At 45.0% G+C, this 17,695-nt stretch overlaps 1 protein-coding gene and 1 pseudogene across 4 annotated transcripts in view; one reads left to right on the forward strand and one right to left on the reverse strand.

Moving 5' to 3' along the window:
- Positions 1 to 17,695, forward strand: part of LOC138843812 (serine/threonine-protein kinase Nek3-like) — a 91,740-nt pseudogene that overhangs the window by 31,348 nt on the left and 42,697 nt on the right.
- LOC127487170 (uncharacterized) overlaps positions 10,540 to 17,695 on the reverse strand; it is a 399,814-nt gene continuing 392,658 nt past the window's right edge. For all 4 annotated transcript variants that reach the window (XM_070048935.1, XM_070048934.1, XM_070048933.1 and 1 more), the window contains one exon: positions 10,540 to 16,005. In XM_070048935.1, coding sequence (XP_069905036.1) covers positions 14,555 to 15,496 — 942 coding nt within the window. In that variant the 5' untranslated portion in view covers positions 15,497 to 16,005 and the 3' untranslated portion in view covers positions 10,540 to 14,554. The remainder of the gene's footprint in view (positions 16,006 to 17,695) is intronic.

A 17,695-nucleotide genomic window follows, 5' to 3' on the forward strand; every position in this document is an offset into this window, starting at 1 on the left:
ACCATGGGAGGCAGCAGACATGGCTCAAGTCCGTGAGTCCCTGCCACCCATGTGGGAGACCCAGATGGAGTTCACTGGCTCCTAGCTTTGGCTTGGCTCAACCCAGCTGCTGTGGGCATTTGGAGAGTGAACCAGCAATTGGGAGATAGCTCTTCCCCTCTTCCCCCAACCCTGTTTGCTCGCACACTCTGTCTGTCATTCTGCCTTTCAAACAAATCAGTCAACAAAAACTTTTTAAAGAGGTATATACACATTAAAAAAAGAGAATATGATTTCTTGTTAAGAGCCATTAAGAAATGTAGCATTTGTTATCTACCATAGAAAGCATAGGCTACTGTGGATATGAAAATCCTCCTGGAGCTTCTTCCTTGTACATCATATACTTTATAACTACATATATACTATTTCTTAAAAATTCAGTTGCTTTTATTTTTTTAAAGGTTTATTTATTTAGGATGGGCATTGTGGCATAGCTTTTAAAATGAACACCTGTGGAGCTAGCATCCCATATGGGCACTGGTTTGAGCCCTGGCTGCTCCACTTCCCATCCAGTTCCCTGCTAATGTGCCTGGGAAAGCAGCAGAAGATGGCTCAAGTACCTGGGCTCCTGCACCCATGTTGGAGGTCCAGGAGAAGCTCCTGGTTCCTGGCTTCAGCCTGGCCCAGCCCTGGCCTTTAAGGCCATTTGGGTAGTGAACCAGTGGATGGAAGATCTCTTTCTTCCTCTCTGGCTTGGTCCTGCAAAGCCACACCATCGGGGAAGAGCAGGGCAGAGGTGTCCTTTCCCATAAAGAAACACTGGGGACAGGCTTCCATGAACATGTCCCTTTATTAACAGCCACGTAGGCTTTTTAAAGAGCAGGGAGAAGGGGCGTAACTAACTCAAGGGAACACTGACTACAGGACAGAACCGATACGGATGCCAATATGCCTCTCCAATCAGCTGGAAGGTCAAGTAGCTTTCCAGGTGGGCCTAATGGGCCTTGGCCACACCTGGGAGCAGTTCACCTGATTGGCAGAAGGTGGGAGTGGGGAAAAATGTGCTTTGGCTCAGGCTAACTGCTGGGATTGCCCACATCCCTCTCTGTCTCTTATTCTCTCTGTATAACTCTGACTTTCAAATAAATATATATATATATATTTAATTAATTTATTTATTTAGAAAGAGTTACAGATAAAGAGAGGGAGAGGAGGAGAGAGAGACTGAGAGATCAAGATCTTCCATTTGCTGGTTCACTCCCCAAATGGCTGTAACAGCCAGGACTGGGCCAGGCTGAAGCCAAGAGCCAGGAGTTTCATCCAGATCTCCCACATGGGTGCAGAGGCCCAGGTACTTGGGCCATCCTCCAGTACTTCCCCAGGCACATTTTGAGGGAGGTGAACAGAAAGTAGAGTAGCCAGGACTCAAACCTGTGCCCATATAGGATGCTGGCATGGTAGGCAGTGGCTTTATCTGCTATACCACAACACCAGCCCTCCAAATTCAGTCACTTTAATGATTTATTTTACCTTTTTTGTTTGTTTGTTTCCTTTGCTACTTAGATTTGAAAGAACACTGTTGCTAAATCTGAGTTTGAAAGAGAAAATAAATACTTCTGAATCCTTAGGGTACTTTTGTAGCTATAGAGGAATAAATAAAATGACATGCTTGGCATTCCTCTTTACATTTCAGAACCAGGCAGTAAGTCAGTGCATCTGAGGCAAGCCGGCTCACCAGGCCCTCATAGGCGGCAGTGGGAGAAAAATGTACCTGGTACAGCTTTGACAGCTTTGGAAAACGCGTCCATCCTCACTTCCAGTGTAACAGCAGAGGATGACAAAGGTGAGTACAGTCGGCCCATAGCATCCCTGGGGGGTTGGTTCCCGGACCCTCTGAAGATAACAAAATCTGAAGATGGCTCAAGTCCCTTATATCAAATTTAAAGTATCCTCCTATGTACTTTAAAAAAAATCCCTAGATTACTTAGTAATACAGTGCAAGTGACATAAATAGTTGTTATACTGGGTTATTTAGGGAATAATGACAAGGGGAAAAGTGTAATCATTCAGTACAGACACAGTTTTTTAAAAACAGTGTTTCTGATACACAGGTGGTGGAGCACACGGTGCGGAGGGCTGACTGTGTCAGATCAAATGCAGTTATTTTATTATAGGACATTTGCTCATGGTTATGATGTGCTGGGATTTCTTTCTCTCTTTAATGTCACTCTGTGCAAGATACCAGGTGTCACACATCAGAGCACTACTCATACAAAAAGTGAAAAACATTGTAGTTGAGAATCAAATATAACTAACTTTGCCTGTGTGGGGAGCAACTGGGAGCAACTCGGACTAGACTAAGTTACTGGAATTAAGACTTATTCTATACATCTGCTCTCCCACAATATGGCGCTGGGAGAGGAGAAAACAGCTTCTTCCCAGCTGCCTCTCACCAACTTGACAAGCTGCAGGAGCTGCTCCTGATTGGAGGAGAGCAGCGTACTCGGCGTGTGGGTAGCAGAGTTGGGATTGGCGGAAGAGGACTATAAAGGAGGAGAGAGACAACATGCACCAGGAACATCTAAGGGGAACATCTATCTGAAGGAACACCTGTGCAGCCCCCGAGAGAGCCGGCCGGTGGTGTGCCGCTCCCCCGCAGAAGTGGGGAATGTGGCAGGGGGAACCGCCCTTCCACGGAGGTGGAAGGGATGGTAGCCAACCCGGGAAGAACCAGCAGCAAACCTGGGGAGGGCCGAGCAGACAAAAGAACAGCACAGGGTCCTGTGTCGTTCCTCCACGAAGAGGGGGAGCAACAGCCTGAAATGTGATCTGGGAGACAGATGCCGAACATCTTTTTTTTATTTGGTGCTAATTTTTATCTTTTCCCTCTAGGTGGTTCTGTAATCAAATACAGTGAAAATAACGCCTGCAAGCAGTGGCTCAAAGAGACCCCTGACACCTTGTTGAACATCCTTCAGAATGCTGATCTCAGCCTGGCGTTTCAGACCTACACACTTTATAGAATGGTAATTGGTGCCTGTAATTGTGGAAACTCTTCAATTTTTAAAAAAGTATGAGATATATATATAACATAGAATACACCACCTTGACCATTTTAATGCCATTCAGCCAGGTACAGAGTGTTCCCTTTGTACTGACATCGCCACTATCCCACCACCAAGTTTTTCTCACCTTCCAACACTGAGACTCTAGACCCATTTAATAGTAATTCCCCATTCTCCCTTCCTAGAAACCCTGCAGCTGTAAAATTGTGAAGTACGTCTTAGCATTGTATTTTTAGAGGTCCCTGAAATCTGTTCTAGCCTGTCTTAAGCTGCAATTAAAATTTTCCATGTGGCTACTTTACTCACATTGTTTAAAAAAGATTGACTTATTTATTTGAAAGGCAGTGAGGGAGAGAGAGATCGATCTCCCACCACTGGATCACTCCCCAGATGGCTACAACAGACTGGGCTGAGCCAGGCCAAAGCTGGGAGCTAAGAACTCTGTCCTGCTCTCTGACATGGGTGGCAGTGGGCCAAGCACTTGGGCCATCATCCACTGCTTTCCCAAGTTTGTTAACGGGAGCTAGATTGGAAGCTGAGCAGCCCGTTCTTGAGCCAGCACTTCAATATGGGATGCTGGCATCTCAAGTAGTAGCTTAACCAACCCACTGTGCCACAGTGCATTCCCTAGAGCTTCATTGAGCTATTTGCCCATTTGTTTGCTTATTTTAATAATCATGCTACTACTTTTTTTTAAGAGTAGCCCATTTTTACCATGCAAGTGTTGGACATTACTTTTGTGACAGCCCCAAGATTTCTTTTGCTGTGTCCTTGAATTCAGTTATATTGAATAGAACTTAAAAGGGATGATCAAGCAGGATTTGATTTTTAAAGTTTTTCTATAGACATTTTTAGTAAACTTGTACAAAATAACCTTTTATACTTCTAACCCTAGGGATCCAGGCCAAAGGCCTGCATGAAGGGTGTGTGCATGTGTATAATTTTGATAATTCAATTCCTGAGCCACCTTCCTAGGTTAAAATTGGAGACAAGTTATACCAAGAGCCTATAGTGGTATATAGTAAGTCTGAACTTTATTTATTGTAGCAGATTGAGGTCTGTTTTGGCAATATTTATTGATTTACTAACAGATTAAGATTTAAAATAAACCAGTAAAACACTGTTTCTGCTTTGAAGACTGAAGGCATTTATTGCCAGGGAAACCAGCGCTGTACCGTGTGCACATTCCAATAGGGCTAAACATGGAATGTGGGAGCCTGAGGAGGGCCAATACCTGGGAGAAAGGTCTCAGGAAGATTAATGGCTGCAATTTTGATTTAGAAATTATAGTCCTGGATTTTGTATCTGCTCAAATGATGAAGTCCTTGTCATTATAAGAAAGTCATAATTTAAAAAATCTGTCCTAGCTCTATCTTGAAATGGTTTTTATTAAGATTTAATTCACATTTTTACATTAGAGTTTTTTTGTTTAAGTGAAAACTCAAAAGTAATCACTATCTGGAAAATTTTTTTTATAAAATTATGTATTTTTGTTTGATTTGAAAAAGAGAGAGACAGATTAACAGGAAAGATCTTCCATCTATGGGTTCACTCTTCAAATGCCCACCATAGTTGGAGCAAGGCCAGTCTGAAGCCCGGAACCAAGAACTCAGTCTGGGTCTCCCGCATGGGAGGCAGGGACCCTCAGACTTGGGTCATCACCTTCTGTCTCCCAGGGTGTACACTAGCAGAAGGCTGAATCAGAAGCAGAGGAGCCAAGACTCAGACCAGCACTCTGATATGGAATGTGGGCATCCCAAGCAGGATCTTAACCACTGCACCAAACACCCACCCCCTAGAAACTTAAAAATATGTGTGGGACAAGCATTGTGGCACAGCAGGTGAAGCAACTGCCTACAATGCCAGCGTCTCATATGAGCACAGGTTTGAGTCCCAGCTGCTCCACTTCTGATCTGGCTCCCTGCCTGGCAAAGCAACAGCAAGTGGCTCAAGTACTTGGCCCCCTGCCAGCCACATGGGAGACAAGTATGGAGTTCCTGGTTCCTGGCTTTGGTCTGGCACAGCCCCTACCATTGAGGCCATTTGTGGAGTAAAACAGTGGATGGAAGATCTCTTTCCTCTGTCTTTCTCTTTCAGTAATTCTGCCTTTCCAATAAATAAATAAATCTTACAAAACAAACAAGCATGCGCGTAGGACCGAGTGTGTGGTGTGGTGGTTGTGATGCTGTCATCCCATATCAGAGTACTGGTTTGAGTCCTGTCTCCTCTGCTTCCAGTCCAGCTTCCTGCTGATGCACCTGGGAAGGCAGCAGAGGATGACTCAAATAGCTGGGCCCCTGTCACCCACATGGGAGACCCAGATGGAGTTTCAGACTCCTGGCTTTGGCCTGACCCTGCCTCCCTGTTGTGGCCATTTAGGGAGCATACCAGCAGATGAAAAATCTTTCTCTTTCCTTCTCCCTCTTTCCCTTTCTCTATCTTGCTCTGCTTTTCAAATAAACAATAAATAAGCTTTTTTTTTAAAGCATGGGAGTGCCCTTCAGCTCACTACATTTTCCCCTGTTCAATGAGAAGACTTAGGGAGAAAAGGCTCAAAGGAAAAAGAACTCACTGTTATCCAACTTCCAATGAAAGTTTAATGCTTTAATATAGATTAATTTTAATGATTTAATATAGATTATTATATTTCAAAGTTTTTTATTGTGAGTTATTTTCCTGTTAAAGAACTGGTCTTTAAAAATATTTCTTTTTAATTTTTTTAAAAAATTTTATTTAAGGAATACAAACTTCATGTATTAAATATATACAAATTTGGGAACATGATGATTCTTCTCCCCTACCTCCCTCCTGCCCATACTCCCCTCCTTCTTCCTCCTCACTCTCCCTTTCCCATTATTTTCTTTTTTTTTTTACAAAGGTCAGTTTTCAGTTACTTTTTTATTCGTAAAATTAACCCTACATTAAGTAGAGAATTCCCTCAATAGTATGAACAAAAAAGAACAGAAACAAACAAACAAGAATAACATTGTTCCTTGACAGTCAAGAGCTGTTAAAAATCATCGCATCTCAAGGTGTCAGTTTCACTCCTATAGATTACCTTTTGAGTACTCCATTAGTTACCACAGATCAGAGAGACCATATGGTATTTGTCTTTTTGTGACTGGCTTATTTCACTATGTGTAATGGTTTCCAGTTGTATTCATTTTGTTGCAAATGTCTTTTTAAAAAATATTTTTTTATTTATTTGAGAGGTAGAGTTATAGACAAAGAGAGGGAAAGACAGGGAAAGATCTTCCATCCTCTGGTTCACTCCCCAAATGGTTACAATGGACAGAACCAGGCTGATCCGAACCAGGAACCAGGATCTTCTTCCAGGTTTCCCACACAGGTGCAGGGGCCCAAGCACTCAGGCCATCCTCCACTGCATTCCCAGGCCACAGCAGAGAGCTGGATAATAAGCAGAGCAGCCAAGACTTGAACTGGTGCCCATATGGGATGCCAGTAATGCAGGCGGAGGATTAACCTACTGAGACACAGCGCCGGCCCCCCAAATATTCATTTTCAATTAACTTTATACAGAGAAGGCCAACTCTATACTAAGTAAAGATTTCAACAATTTGCACACACACGCACACACACACACACACACAAACTGTTTGAGAACAGGTTTTACAGTTAATTCTCATAATACAACTCATTGAGGACAGAAGTCCTGCATGGGGAATTAGTGCATAGTGACTCCTGTTGTTGATTTAACAATTAACACTCTTATGTATGACATCAGTGATCACCCAAGGGTCTTGACATGAGATACCAAAGGTATGGAAGCCTTTTGTGAATACAAACTCTGTCAATGTTTAGATAAGGCCATAAGCAAAGTGGAGGTTCTCTCCTCCCTTCAGAAAAAGTACATCCTTCTTTGATGGACACTTCTTTCCTCTTGGGTCTCTTTCACAGAGATCCTTCTTGTAGGACATTTTTTTTGCCATAGTGTCTTGGATTTCCATGCCTGAAATGCTATCATGGGCTTTTCAGCCAGACCAGAAAGCCATAAGAGCTGAATCTGAGGTCACAGTGCTATTTAAAGTGATTATCAGTCTATGAGTTTACTGTGTTACAGCTGTTCTTTAACTGAGAATTTAAAAGAGCTCTTGGGACCCTTGGGATGTGTTCTTGGGAATAGAGCAATGCACATGGCCAGCTGATGGAACTGTATTGAACAACTTCCAAGGGGAGCCCCTAAATGAAGTGACCTCATTCCTGTCTATTGATATCCAGCTATGCCATAAATGAGTGTGAGTGGGAGAGCAGATAGGGTGGGAAGAATCACTATGTTCCTAAATTTGTATTTATGAAATGCATGAAGTGTATATACTTTAAATCAAAGGTTTCTGGGGCAAAAAATGCTACCACCTCACTTGCTGGGATGCTGTTGTGACTGTGTATGGCTAACTCCTACTCCTGCTCCCCCTCAGTCTAACCTCTTTACTGATCTCTGCAATTTTTGTATTTGGGTCTATATATCCTGTGTGTCTACAAGTATGCCTATGTTTCAGGAAAAACCCTGTGTATGAGAACCAGCTGCCACAGGGAAAAGGGGCTGAGAGACCAAAGAAGAAAAATCCAAGATTAGATAGAAAGTGATTTATTGAGAGCACAGAAGTGTAGGCTGTGGTGGTGTACATGACACAATGGATCCACACAACCTCAGTCAATGGGAAGGGGGTCCCCAGCTAACCTAACAGCACCTGGACCATCTCAAGCAACAGTACTGTTCCAAGGATTAGACAGGGGACATTCCACCTGCAGGTCTGGCAGATCTTAATGACTTCCTTTATCTCACAAGGTTTGGAATGACCCTCAGGGCTACCACAGGAGGAAGAGGACAGATGTGTCCAAAATGGCTTTGGTCACATCATACTGAATCCCTACATCATAATTATGAATTTGTACATTTTATATTCATCTTCAGGAGTCACTGGGTCTGGCCCTGCCATGGCAGCCACAGATGGGACTCCATAATTCAATAACTCCTTAGCAGGCTAATTTTAACTTGGTAATTTGTATGGCCCACGCATGATGTTATAAATATCCAAATGACCTTTGGTGAAAGGAATCTCCCTTTTGCTCAGTTCTTTTTTTTTTTTTAAAGATTTTATTTATCTATTTGAGAGAGAGAGTTACAGACAGTGAGAGGCAGAGACAGAAAGGTCTTCCCTCCGTTGGCTCACTCCCCACATGGCTGTAACAACCGGAGCTGCACCAGGAGCTAAGTGCTTCTTCCAGATCTCCCACACAGGTGTAGGGGCTCAAGCACCTGGACCATCCTCTACTGCTTTCCCAGGCCATAGCAGAGAGCCTGATGGGAAGAGGAGCAGTCGGGACTAGAACCAGCACCCATATGGGATGCCGGCACCACAGGTGGAGGGTTAACCTAGTTAGCCACAGCACAGGCCCCTGTTCAGTTCTTGATCCTTAGCATCTAGCACATAGGAGCTGCTTAATGTATGTTTGCTGAATGAATGAATGGAATGGAGTGGCTTAACAGAGTGTAGTATGTCTTTATATCATGCAAGATCAGCTTTAAAGGACAGTTTATACTGGATACTGTTACAAAACTCAGGTCACTTCTAAGTATGAAAACCTGTGCTTTGTTTGTTTATATTGTAAGTTTACATTTTCTGATGACTGCTTTTATTTTTCTAAGTAAATCACCCTGTGTTTACAAACACTGGAGATGCTGTGATGCATTTGCCTTTGCTTGGTAGCTTGTTGGTACCTGAAACCCCAAGCTTATCTGGAAAGGTCTTTGTAGCACCTGATAAAGGCTTTGTTTGCCCTCCAACAGCTCATCCCTGAACACACCAGGCTCCACTGTTTGTCTATGGAAATTGTGAAGTTTTCCCAGTTTGAAGCAGCATAAGAAAAATAAGGAGGATGTCTTGATATTTTCCTAAGGCTAAATTAATACCACATAAGTTCTATCAATAAATACTGTCTGTCATGTGCTAGGTATGTTCTAGGACTCCAAGATACACCAGTGATCAAAAGAGGCAAAAATCTCTGCACTGCTGCATTTGGTTTCTATTGCTGCCTAGCAAATGACCACAATCTAGTTGGTTAAAACAGCTACCATTTATGAGCTCTTAAATCCTGCAGCTCAGAAGGTGGGGCTTGGCTTAGCTGGAGAGTCTGCTCAGGGTCTCATGCAGTTGAAATGAGGGTGTCAGCTGGGATTGCAGCTCATGGTCCTTTTCTGAGCCTACTCAGGTTGCTGTTTGGCCTGTTCATGTTCATTTCCCTGCAATTTTAAGACATAAGCCCCTACTTTCTTGCTGGCTGTTCAGCAGCTGGCAGCTAACCTGTTAACGGGGCCTCTGCTGTCGGCTTCAAGAAGTGGGCCTCTGTACCTTGCCATTTGGCCTCCTTAACAGAGTGTGGAGATCCTTCTCTTCCTTTGTTTCTGACCTCTAGATACAGATTAAAATGGATCATGTAGTTAGGTCACTTCCACCTGGGTAATCTGCCTTTCCATTGACCCTGAGTCAGCTGATCAGTGCCTTTACATCAGCAAAGTCCCCTTGTAATGTGACATAACAGTCCCGGGAAGAGTGGTTCCACCCTCACTCAGGGGTTAGAGTCATCTGTGGTTTGTTCACCAGGGCCATCATACATCCTAATGCAACTATAGGACTTAACCTTCTTGGAGCTAGGGAGTAGGGAGAGGCAGAGGACAAATGTAAATGTAATTCATGAGCTTACTTTATATAGCAAGGTGACAAGTGCTGTCAGAAAATAGAATGGAATGAGATGGGGGGTGGGAGGGTGCAGTTTTAAATAGAGTGGTCTGGAAGGACTTATGAAGGTGACATTGGAGCAAAGATTTGGAGGAGGTAAGGAAAGAGTCCTGCTGATGTCTCAGGAAGAACCTTCTAGGCTAAGGGAATGAACACTGCAAAGGCATGAGGCAAGAGCAGGCCTGATGTGCTAAAGGACCAGCCAGAGCTGTTGGGAGAACAGCTCACCGGGGGCCTTCAGCATCCACTGCTGGGTATCCCAAGAATGCAAGGTCCTGTCCACTGTCTACCTGGGCTGTTTCTCAGGACTGTGTTTGCTGAGAGCAACTTTTAAAGATGAGGTGACATCTCCCTGAAGACAGCAGCCTTGCTTCCTTCTCGCTGTGAAAGCAGTAGCTTCCCTGCCCTCAGTGTGATGAAGCCCACCCCCATGTACCAGTGTCCATCCAGACCCACCTGTGTTGGTTCTGTGGGATTTCAGTGACATAGAGAACCAGTGTTAATATGAAGCTCTGGCTACTGCTTTTGCCAGACACAATAACATCCTTTGTTTCTTACCTGGGAGTCTCATGACTTCTGCCAGCATTTGTGAAGTAGAAAGCAGCCAGTTAGTAGGGTAGAATCTCAGATTCTTCATAGAACCTTCCCTGATGTCATTGTGAGTAGAGCATAATGATCAAGAAGAAAATAGGAGATTTGTTTTTTATTCTTTATTCTGATAGTATGTACTTCCCAGATTTTTGGTATTAAAATGCCTTTATTTTGTGGAATGATAGTGATAGTAGATGATATTTCATCAAACGATTGAAATAGGCATCATTGCATGCTAATGCAAAAGAAAAAATTCTTACAGATGCTGACACAGTGCTTTCTCCTCATTTATGATTTTTATATGCATAGACAGACCTCTTTTTAGATTTACTTAAACATAGTTTCATATTACTATTGTGCATATAGAAACAAGAAAATGTAAGTGAATAAAATTGGCTAATGTATTTTTTAATGTATTCTAAAAATTATGCAGGAGCAAGCATTTGGCCTAGCAGTTAACATGTTGGCTCAGGCACCCACAGCAGATATCAGAGCGCCTGGATTCAATACCCACCTCCAGTTCCCTACTCCAACTTCTTGCCAGTGCCTGTCCTGGAGAGCAGAAGGCTATGCAGGAGATCTGGACTGAGTGTCCAGCTCCTGACTTCTGTGGGTATTTAAGGAGTGAACCAAGGGATGGAATCTTTCTTCCTTTGTCTGTCTTTGTCTCTCAAATATTTTTTTAAAATTTTTAGGAAGTTTTTAAAAATTATGCACACAGTGAAAACATTAAGACTGCTGGCCCTACAGCAATTGATAAGAAGATTCTAACGTCTGTAAGACACAAACTTGATTTTTCAAGAGTGTGTTTTAGAGTTGATAATTATAGCAACAGTTAAGGTATGTTGGGACTTGGCTAATAAAGATTGCAGCCCTAATATATTTTTTAAAGATTTATTTGAAAGGCAGAGTTACAGAGAGGCAGAGGCAGAAAGGGAGAGAAGTCTTCTATTTGCTAGTTCACTGCCCAAATGGCTGCTGTTGCTGTGCTGATCTGAAGCCAGGAGCCAGGAGATTCTTCTGGGTCTCCCACACAGGTGCAGGGACCCAAGGACTTGGGCCATCTTCTACTGCTTTCCCAGGCCACAGCAGAGAGCTGGATTGGAAATGGACTTGAACTGGCACCCATATAGGATGGCAGCACTGCAGGCAGCCGCTTTACCTGCTATGCCACAGCCCCAACCCCACAACCCTAATATTATTGCCCCTTAATTGTTTTTGCAAGGTCTATGATCCATGAGCTTTATAAGTCTAGAAACTCTTTATTTCCCTGTCACTCTTTCAAATAAATATTAAACAACAAAAAAGGCAATTAACACTGATAACACTGATTAATGGGGAAAAAGGATATGCTTATATTAGAGCCAATTAATGCTCATTTGCCTGAATAGTCTGAGATGGTTCAACCATGATAATCCTGAACCTGTCCGTTTCTTTCACCAAAAGCCAGTGTAGTGTAAGGCTGAGTCCAATGGAGGTTAGTGGAAAGGAAATGAAGTGGACCCCTCAGTTTCCTTATTCTGATTCCCCTCTCATTTTGAAGTTGCCATCCCTTCCTTGCCTTCGTAGTTCTTTCAATGACTGAGTTACAACAAAAATCAAGTAGTATGGTGCTGAGGATAACTGATCTCCAGATGTGAGGGTATATATTGGGGAGCATCTTCTTAGGAGCCTTCTTAGATCTCCAGTCAGACTTATCACTCACCCTTCCTTCCTTCCTTCCTTCCTTCCTTCCTTCCTTCCTTCCTTCCTTCCTTCCTTCTTTCCTCCTTCCCTCCCTCCCTCCCTCTCTCTCTCTCTCCCCCTCTCTCTCTTTCTTTCACCTATTTATTTGAAAGGCAGAGTTACAGAGAGAGGGGGAGACAGAGAGTGATCTTCCATCTGCTGTTTTGTTACCCAAATTGCCACAATGGTCAGGGTTGGGCCAGGCCCAAACCAGGAGCATCTTCTGGGTCTCCCATGTGGGTAGCAGGTACCCAAGCACTTGGGCCATCTTCCATTGCTTTCCCAGGCACATTAATGTGGAGCAAAGGTTGGAAATGGAGCAGCCAGAACAAACCAGCACCCATATGAGTGCATGCATCACTGGCAGCAGCTTAACCCACTGAACCACAACACCGGCCCCCTGTCACTTTCTGCTCTCTACACCCTCAAGCCCACAGACATCCAATCCAGCACTGGTCACACAATGTGGAATGACTCCCCAACTAGACAGAGCAGGAGGACAGCTTATTTGCTCCATATCCCTAACAGCATTTCTTACTGATCACATGTCCTTGATAAAAGTGTGTTGTTGAATAAATGGATTACTCCTTAAGAAGGGAGATGAGGGGGGCAGGCATTTGGCACAGCAATTAAGCAGCTGCCTGGGACACCCATAGGAATAATATGAGTGTTTAAATTTTTAAAAATTTTTTTACATATTTGAAAGAGTGACACAAAGAGAGATGCACAGAGACAGACACAGAGAGATCTTTTATCCACTGGTTCATTCCCCAAATGCCCATAACACACAGAGCTGCCCCTGGTTGAAGCCAAGAGCCAGGACCACATCTGAATCTCCCTGGTCTCCCCGGTGGATGGCAGAGATCTCAAGTACATGTGCCACTATCTGCTGCATCCCTGGTGTATTACAGGAAGCTGTTTGGAAGCAGAATAGTCAGGATGTAACGGGGCACCCCAATGAGATGCTCATGTCACAAGCAATGACTTAATCTGCTATGCCAGAACTCCTGTCCCCATACATGCAAACAAATTTAACAGATAAAAACACAACATATTATCAAACTTTTGATGCAGGACCAAGGCATTGAGTTCATGGACTAGAGTTCTGAATATTCTTTCTTATGTAAGCTCTGCCTCTTATTTTTTTTGTATTTTATTTTATTTTATTTATTTATTTTTAAACTTTTATTTAATGAATATAAATTTCCAAAGTACAGCTTATGGATTACAATGGCTTCCCCCCCACAAACGTCCCTCCCACCCGCAAGCTCTGCCTCTTATTTAGAATTTTGTTTCCTTTCTTTAGTGTAGAATAAGAATTTCTGAATAATCTGTATTCACAATCCTCTTAGAGCTTTTCTAACTATATTTTACTTGTCTCATCCAACATTTAGGTAAATGAAATTTTTTTCTTTAGTCAATTTTTCTGAGTCCTCCAAAACATTCAATGTGGTCTTCTACAGATATAATCCTCTTTCTTTTTCTATTCCTACTATATCAGTCTATATAATAGTTACAATGACAAACATAAGTGGCATAAGAAGATTTGGGGAAAACACAAGGGTCTCGGTAAGCATCAGTGTGATTGGTGGGAACAGAAATGTGTAGAAAAATGGAGAGCCCAGAAGCCACTAGTGATGACCTTGAGCGGGCAACACTATAGGAGAGCGTCCAGGAATCTACTGAGTAGGTTAGGAGAAGTCCACCAGAAAGAACAGTTGCTATTGTACTCAACAACATGTTTGAATAAATACACATGTTCATACCCCAACATAAGAAGGGGCTCTTAATCTTGGGGTACTGGGAGAGATTCACAGCTGCTACTTTTCCAGCAGATTTCTAATCCTTATAGTAATGTATTAATCATAATAGCTCTCACCACATTCTCATGTGTAGGCAATATTCTATGCATCTGACATGGAAGAACTCATTTGATCTTTCCAGCCATCCTAGTAGGATGTTTCTGAATTATTTGCATTTTACAGATGAGGTACTGAGACACAAAGAAAGTGACTTGCCCAGAGTTACAGAGCTAAGAAACATTCGGTGGTTAAGTGGGCGTAGAACCCAGTCTGTTTTGACTCCACAGCCAGAGTTGTGATCTATTGTATACAGTATTATTTTCTGTTACATTCTCCACCTTTTGGAACTTTTTGGAACTTGGGAAGCAAATGGTTGTTAAATATCTGAACCCCTCCAGCGCCAAATGATGCCTTTTCTTACAGAAAAATGTCGGCTGTTTATTGTCATGGAATATTGTGATGGAGGGGATCTCATGAGAAGGATCAGCAGACAGTGGGGAGTGTTACTTAGTGAAGATCAGGTAAAATCGTTTCTAATTTGCCGTTTAATCTATATGTGGAGAGGAAGGATTACATTTAAAATGTCATAAGTTTGTATGAAACATGAACGAGTGGATCAATATTCTTGGTAAATTCAGGAGCTTGGCAGCCGCGGCGTCTGACCCGAGTCCTCGGCGCGGAGCGAGTGGCGGCGGCGTGGGCCTGGCGCCCAGCAGCAGGCGGACAGGTAGGTGGTGGCTGCCGGGCCCCATAGGGCCTGGTGCCGGGGAAGGGGGCCATGGGCCCTCCCGGGGACTTCATCTGGGCCCTGCGCGGGTGGGCGGGCGGGGCGCGGGCTCCCACAGCCTGGCTCCTCTGGCTGTGACCTGCGCCTCCGCCTCCGAGACACTTCCAGACCCCTGTCGCTTCCCTCGGGCCCCTGTCCTGGGCTCTGTGCCCGTGCTGGGGCGACCCGCCTGGTGCCCCGGGTGTCTCGGGCTGGGTTAGAGACAGGGCCCCCGACAGCTGGGGCGCCCCCCGACGGCCAGAGCAGCCCGGCGGGTGCTGGGGGCTGTGCCCTGGTCTCCCCCCAGGGGGCTGTGCTCTGACTCCAAGGTGGCTGCGTGGCGGTCGCATGGGCGGGAGGGCAGCTGAGTAAAGCGGAGCCCCCAGCCACGGCCAGGCCCCCGGGCGGGATGTCACCCCTAGCCCTGCCCCGCCCGTGCCCGGCCTGCCTGCCGCGGAGAATTGTGGAAACACCGTCCCAGCAGCTGGTCAGCATGCAGGCCCCACATCTCAGCTCCTTGCTAAAGCGCCTCAGTGCTCGGGCCCCGCCCCCCTGTGGGAGACCAGGCTGGAGCTTCTGGCCTTGCCCTGTGCCTGCCAGGCCACTGCGGGCACCTGGGGTGAGCCAGCAGGTGATCTGGGCAGAGAAAGAGAGAGGTCGTCTGCACGCGGCTTCACTCCCCAGGGGACTGTAACCCCCAGGGCTGGGCTGCGCTGAAGCCAGGAACTCCATGGGGGCTCCCAGGTGGGCGCGGGCCCTGGCACTTGGGCGGTCTTCCACTGCATTCCAGGCCATCATTCGGGACTCCATGTGGGCTGTGGCTTAAGCCTGTCCCCAAGTAAATCTTCCTTTTAAAAATGCAGTGCCCTCCCACGGTCCCCCCACAGAGGCTGGGCTCCCTGCACCTTGCCCACCCCCTGCCCCCAGCTGCTCTGTGCCTACCTGAGCCCGCTGGCCAGCCTAGGTCCAGCAGCCCCGGCCGTCCACTCAGCACCACCGTGAGCTCCTGCTGCTGGCCCCACCCCTACCCTGTCCCAGGTGTCCGGGCCTGCGGGCCGGTGATGCCCTGGTCTCTGGCAGCCTTGCTACACGCCAGCAACCCTCATGGCAACCAGTTCAGGTCCCCGCTGCTCCACTTCCGATCCAGCTCCCTGCTGGTGGGCCTGGGAAGGTGGTGGCAGATGGCCCAACCATGTGGCCCTGCCATCCATGGGGGAGACCCGGATCGAGTTCCAGGCTCCTGGTGTCAGCCTCTGGGGAGTGAACAGCGTTTAGAAGATCTTTCTCTGTCACCCGTCATCCTCTCCTTGTAGCTCTGCCTTTAAGGAAATAAAAATTAGAGTTCAGGAATGCTTTAGATGGAAAGGGACGGGTGCTGTGGCACAGCGGGTAAAGCCCCTGCCTGCAGTGCCCGCAGCCCATGTGGGCGCCGGTTCCAGTCCTGGCTGCTCCACTTCCGATCCAGCTTTCTGCTATGGTCTGGAAAGGCTGTGGAAGATGGCCCAAGTCCTTGGACCCCTGGACCCACGTGGGAGACCCGGAGGAAGCTCCTGGGTCTTGGCTTCAGATTGGCCCAGCTCTGCAAACCAGCAGATGGAAGACCTCTCTCTCCCTCTCCCTTTCCCTCCCCGCCCTCTGCCTCTCCTTTCTCTGTGTAACTCTTTCAAACAAATAAATCTATAGAAAAAAAAAGTAAAAAAAAAAAATTCTTGGTAAATTCAGACCAAAACATGTTTGCAATTGAACTTGAACTCTACCTTTTCTGAGCAATGAGATCTTGAGAAAAGATAGTCTCTGGCCGGCGCTGCGGCTCAATAGGCTAATCCTCTGCCTTGCGGCACTGGCACACCGGGTTCTAGTCCTGGTCGGGGCGCCAGATTCTGTCCCTGTTGCCCCTCTTCCAGGCCAGCTCTCTGCTGTGGCCAGGGAGTGCAATGGAGGATGGCCCAAGTGCTTGGGCCCTGCACCCCATGGGAGACCAGGAGAAGCACCTGGCTCCTGCCTTCGGATCAGCGCGGTGCACCGGCCGCAGCGCGCCGGCCGCGGCAGCCATTTGAGGGTGAACCAATGGCAAAGGAAGACCTTTCTCTTTGTCTCTCTCTCTCACTGTCCACTCTGCCTGTCCAAAAAAAAAAAAAAAAAAAAAGAGAGAGAGAGAGAGAGAAAAGATGGTCTTTTTGGACAGTCTTACTTAGGATGCCTCTGAGATAAATCTTCCCGGCTTAAAAAGCATCTGACTGTGGATGCTCCTTAGCTATTTGAAATGTGACATATTTATAGCTTCACTCTTTCCTTTTATCATTTGGCATTCTGTTTTAAAATAGCTATCCTGCTCTGCTAGGGAAGACGGAAGATCTTAGCAATGTCTATTTAGTATATCTTGATAAAGACAGAATTTTCTTGGTTTTTTTAAAATTTTTTTAAAATATACAAATTTCATGTATTTCATATATATAGATTCAGGAATATAGTGCTACTTCCCACTCTACCCTCCCTCCCACCCATGCTCCCACACTGCTTTCTCCACCCTCTCCTATTCCCACTCTTGATTTTTACGAAGATGTATTTTCAGCTTAATTTATACTCACAAGATTAACTCTCCACTAAGTAAGGAATTCAACAAGTAGTATGAAGAAAAAACTGAAGAAAAAATTAAATGGGGTGGTGCATACCATGTTTTGGAAATGATCACTATAAAAGACAATTGGAATATTGAATGAGTACAAGGATTCTTCACTAAATATAGTAATTCAAATTTGAAACATATTTGAACCAGTAATTCAAATTACATAATTCCTTTTTTCAATAATTAAGGAATATATCTTTTTCTTTTGTCTGTGTTTTTCAAATTCTCAAATGGGTATGTGTATTTTATAACTCAAGTGTGTTTTCTTCATTTATAATCAAATGAATTATCAATATATTTTTGGTGAATTTATCTGATCATCCATTATTAGTAAAACTTGCCTTTTTTTATGACAGGCAGAGTGGACAGTGAGAGAGAGACAG

This window comes from Oryctolagus cuniculus, chromosome 9 (genome assembly GCF_964237555.1).
Source record: "Oryctolagus cuniculus chromosome 9, mOryCun1.1, whole genome shotgun sequence".
NCBI lineage: Eukaryota > Metazoa > Chordata > Mammalia > Lagomorpha > Leporidae > Oryctolagus > Oryctolagus cuniculus.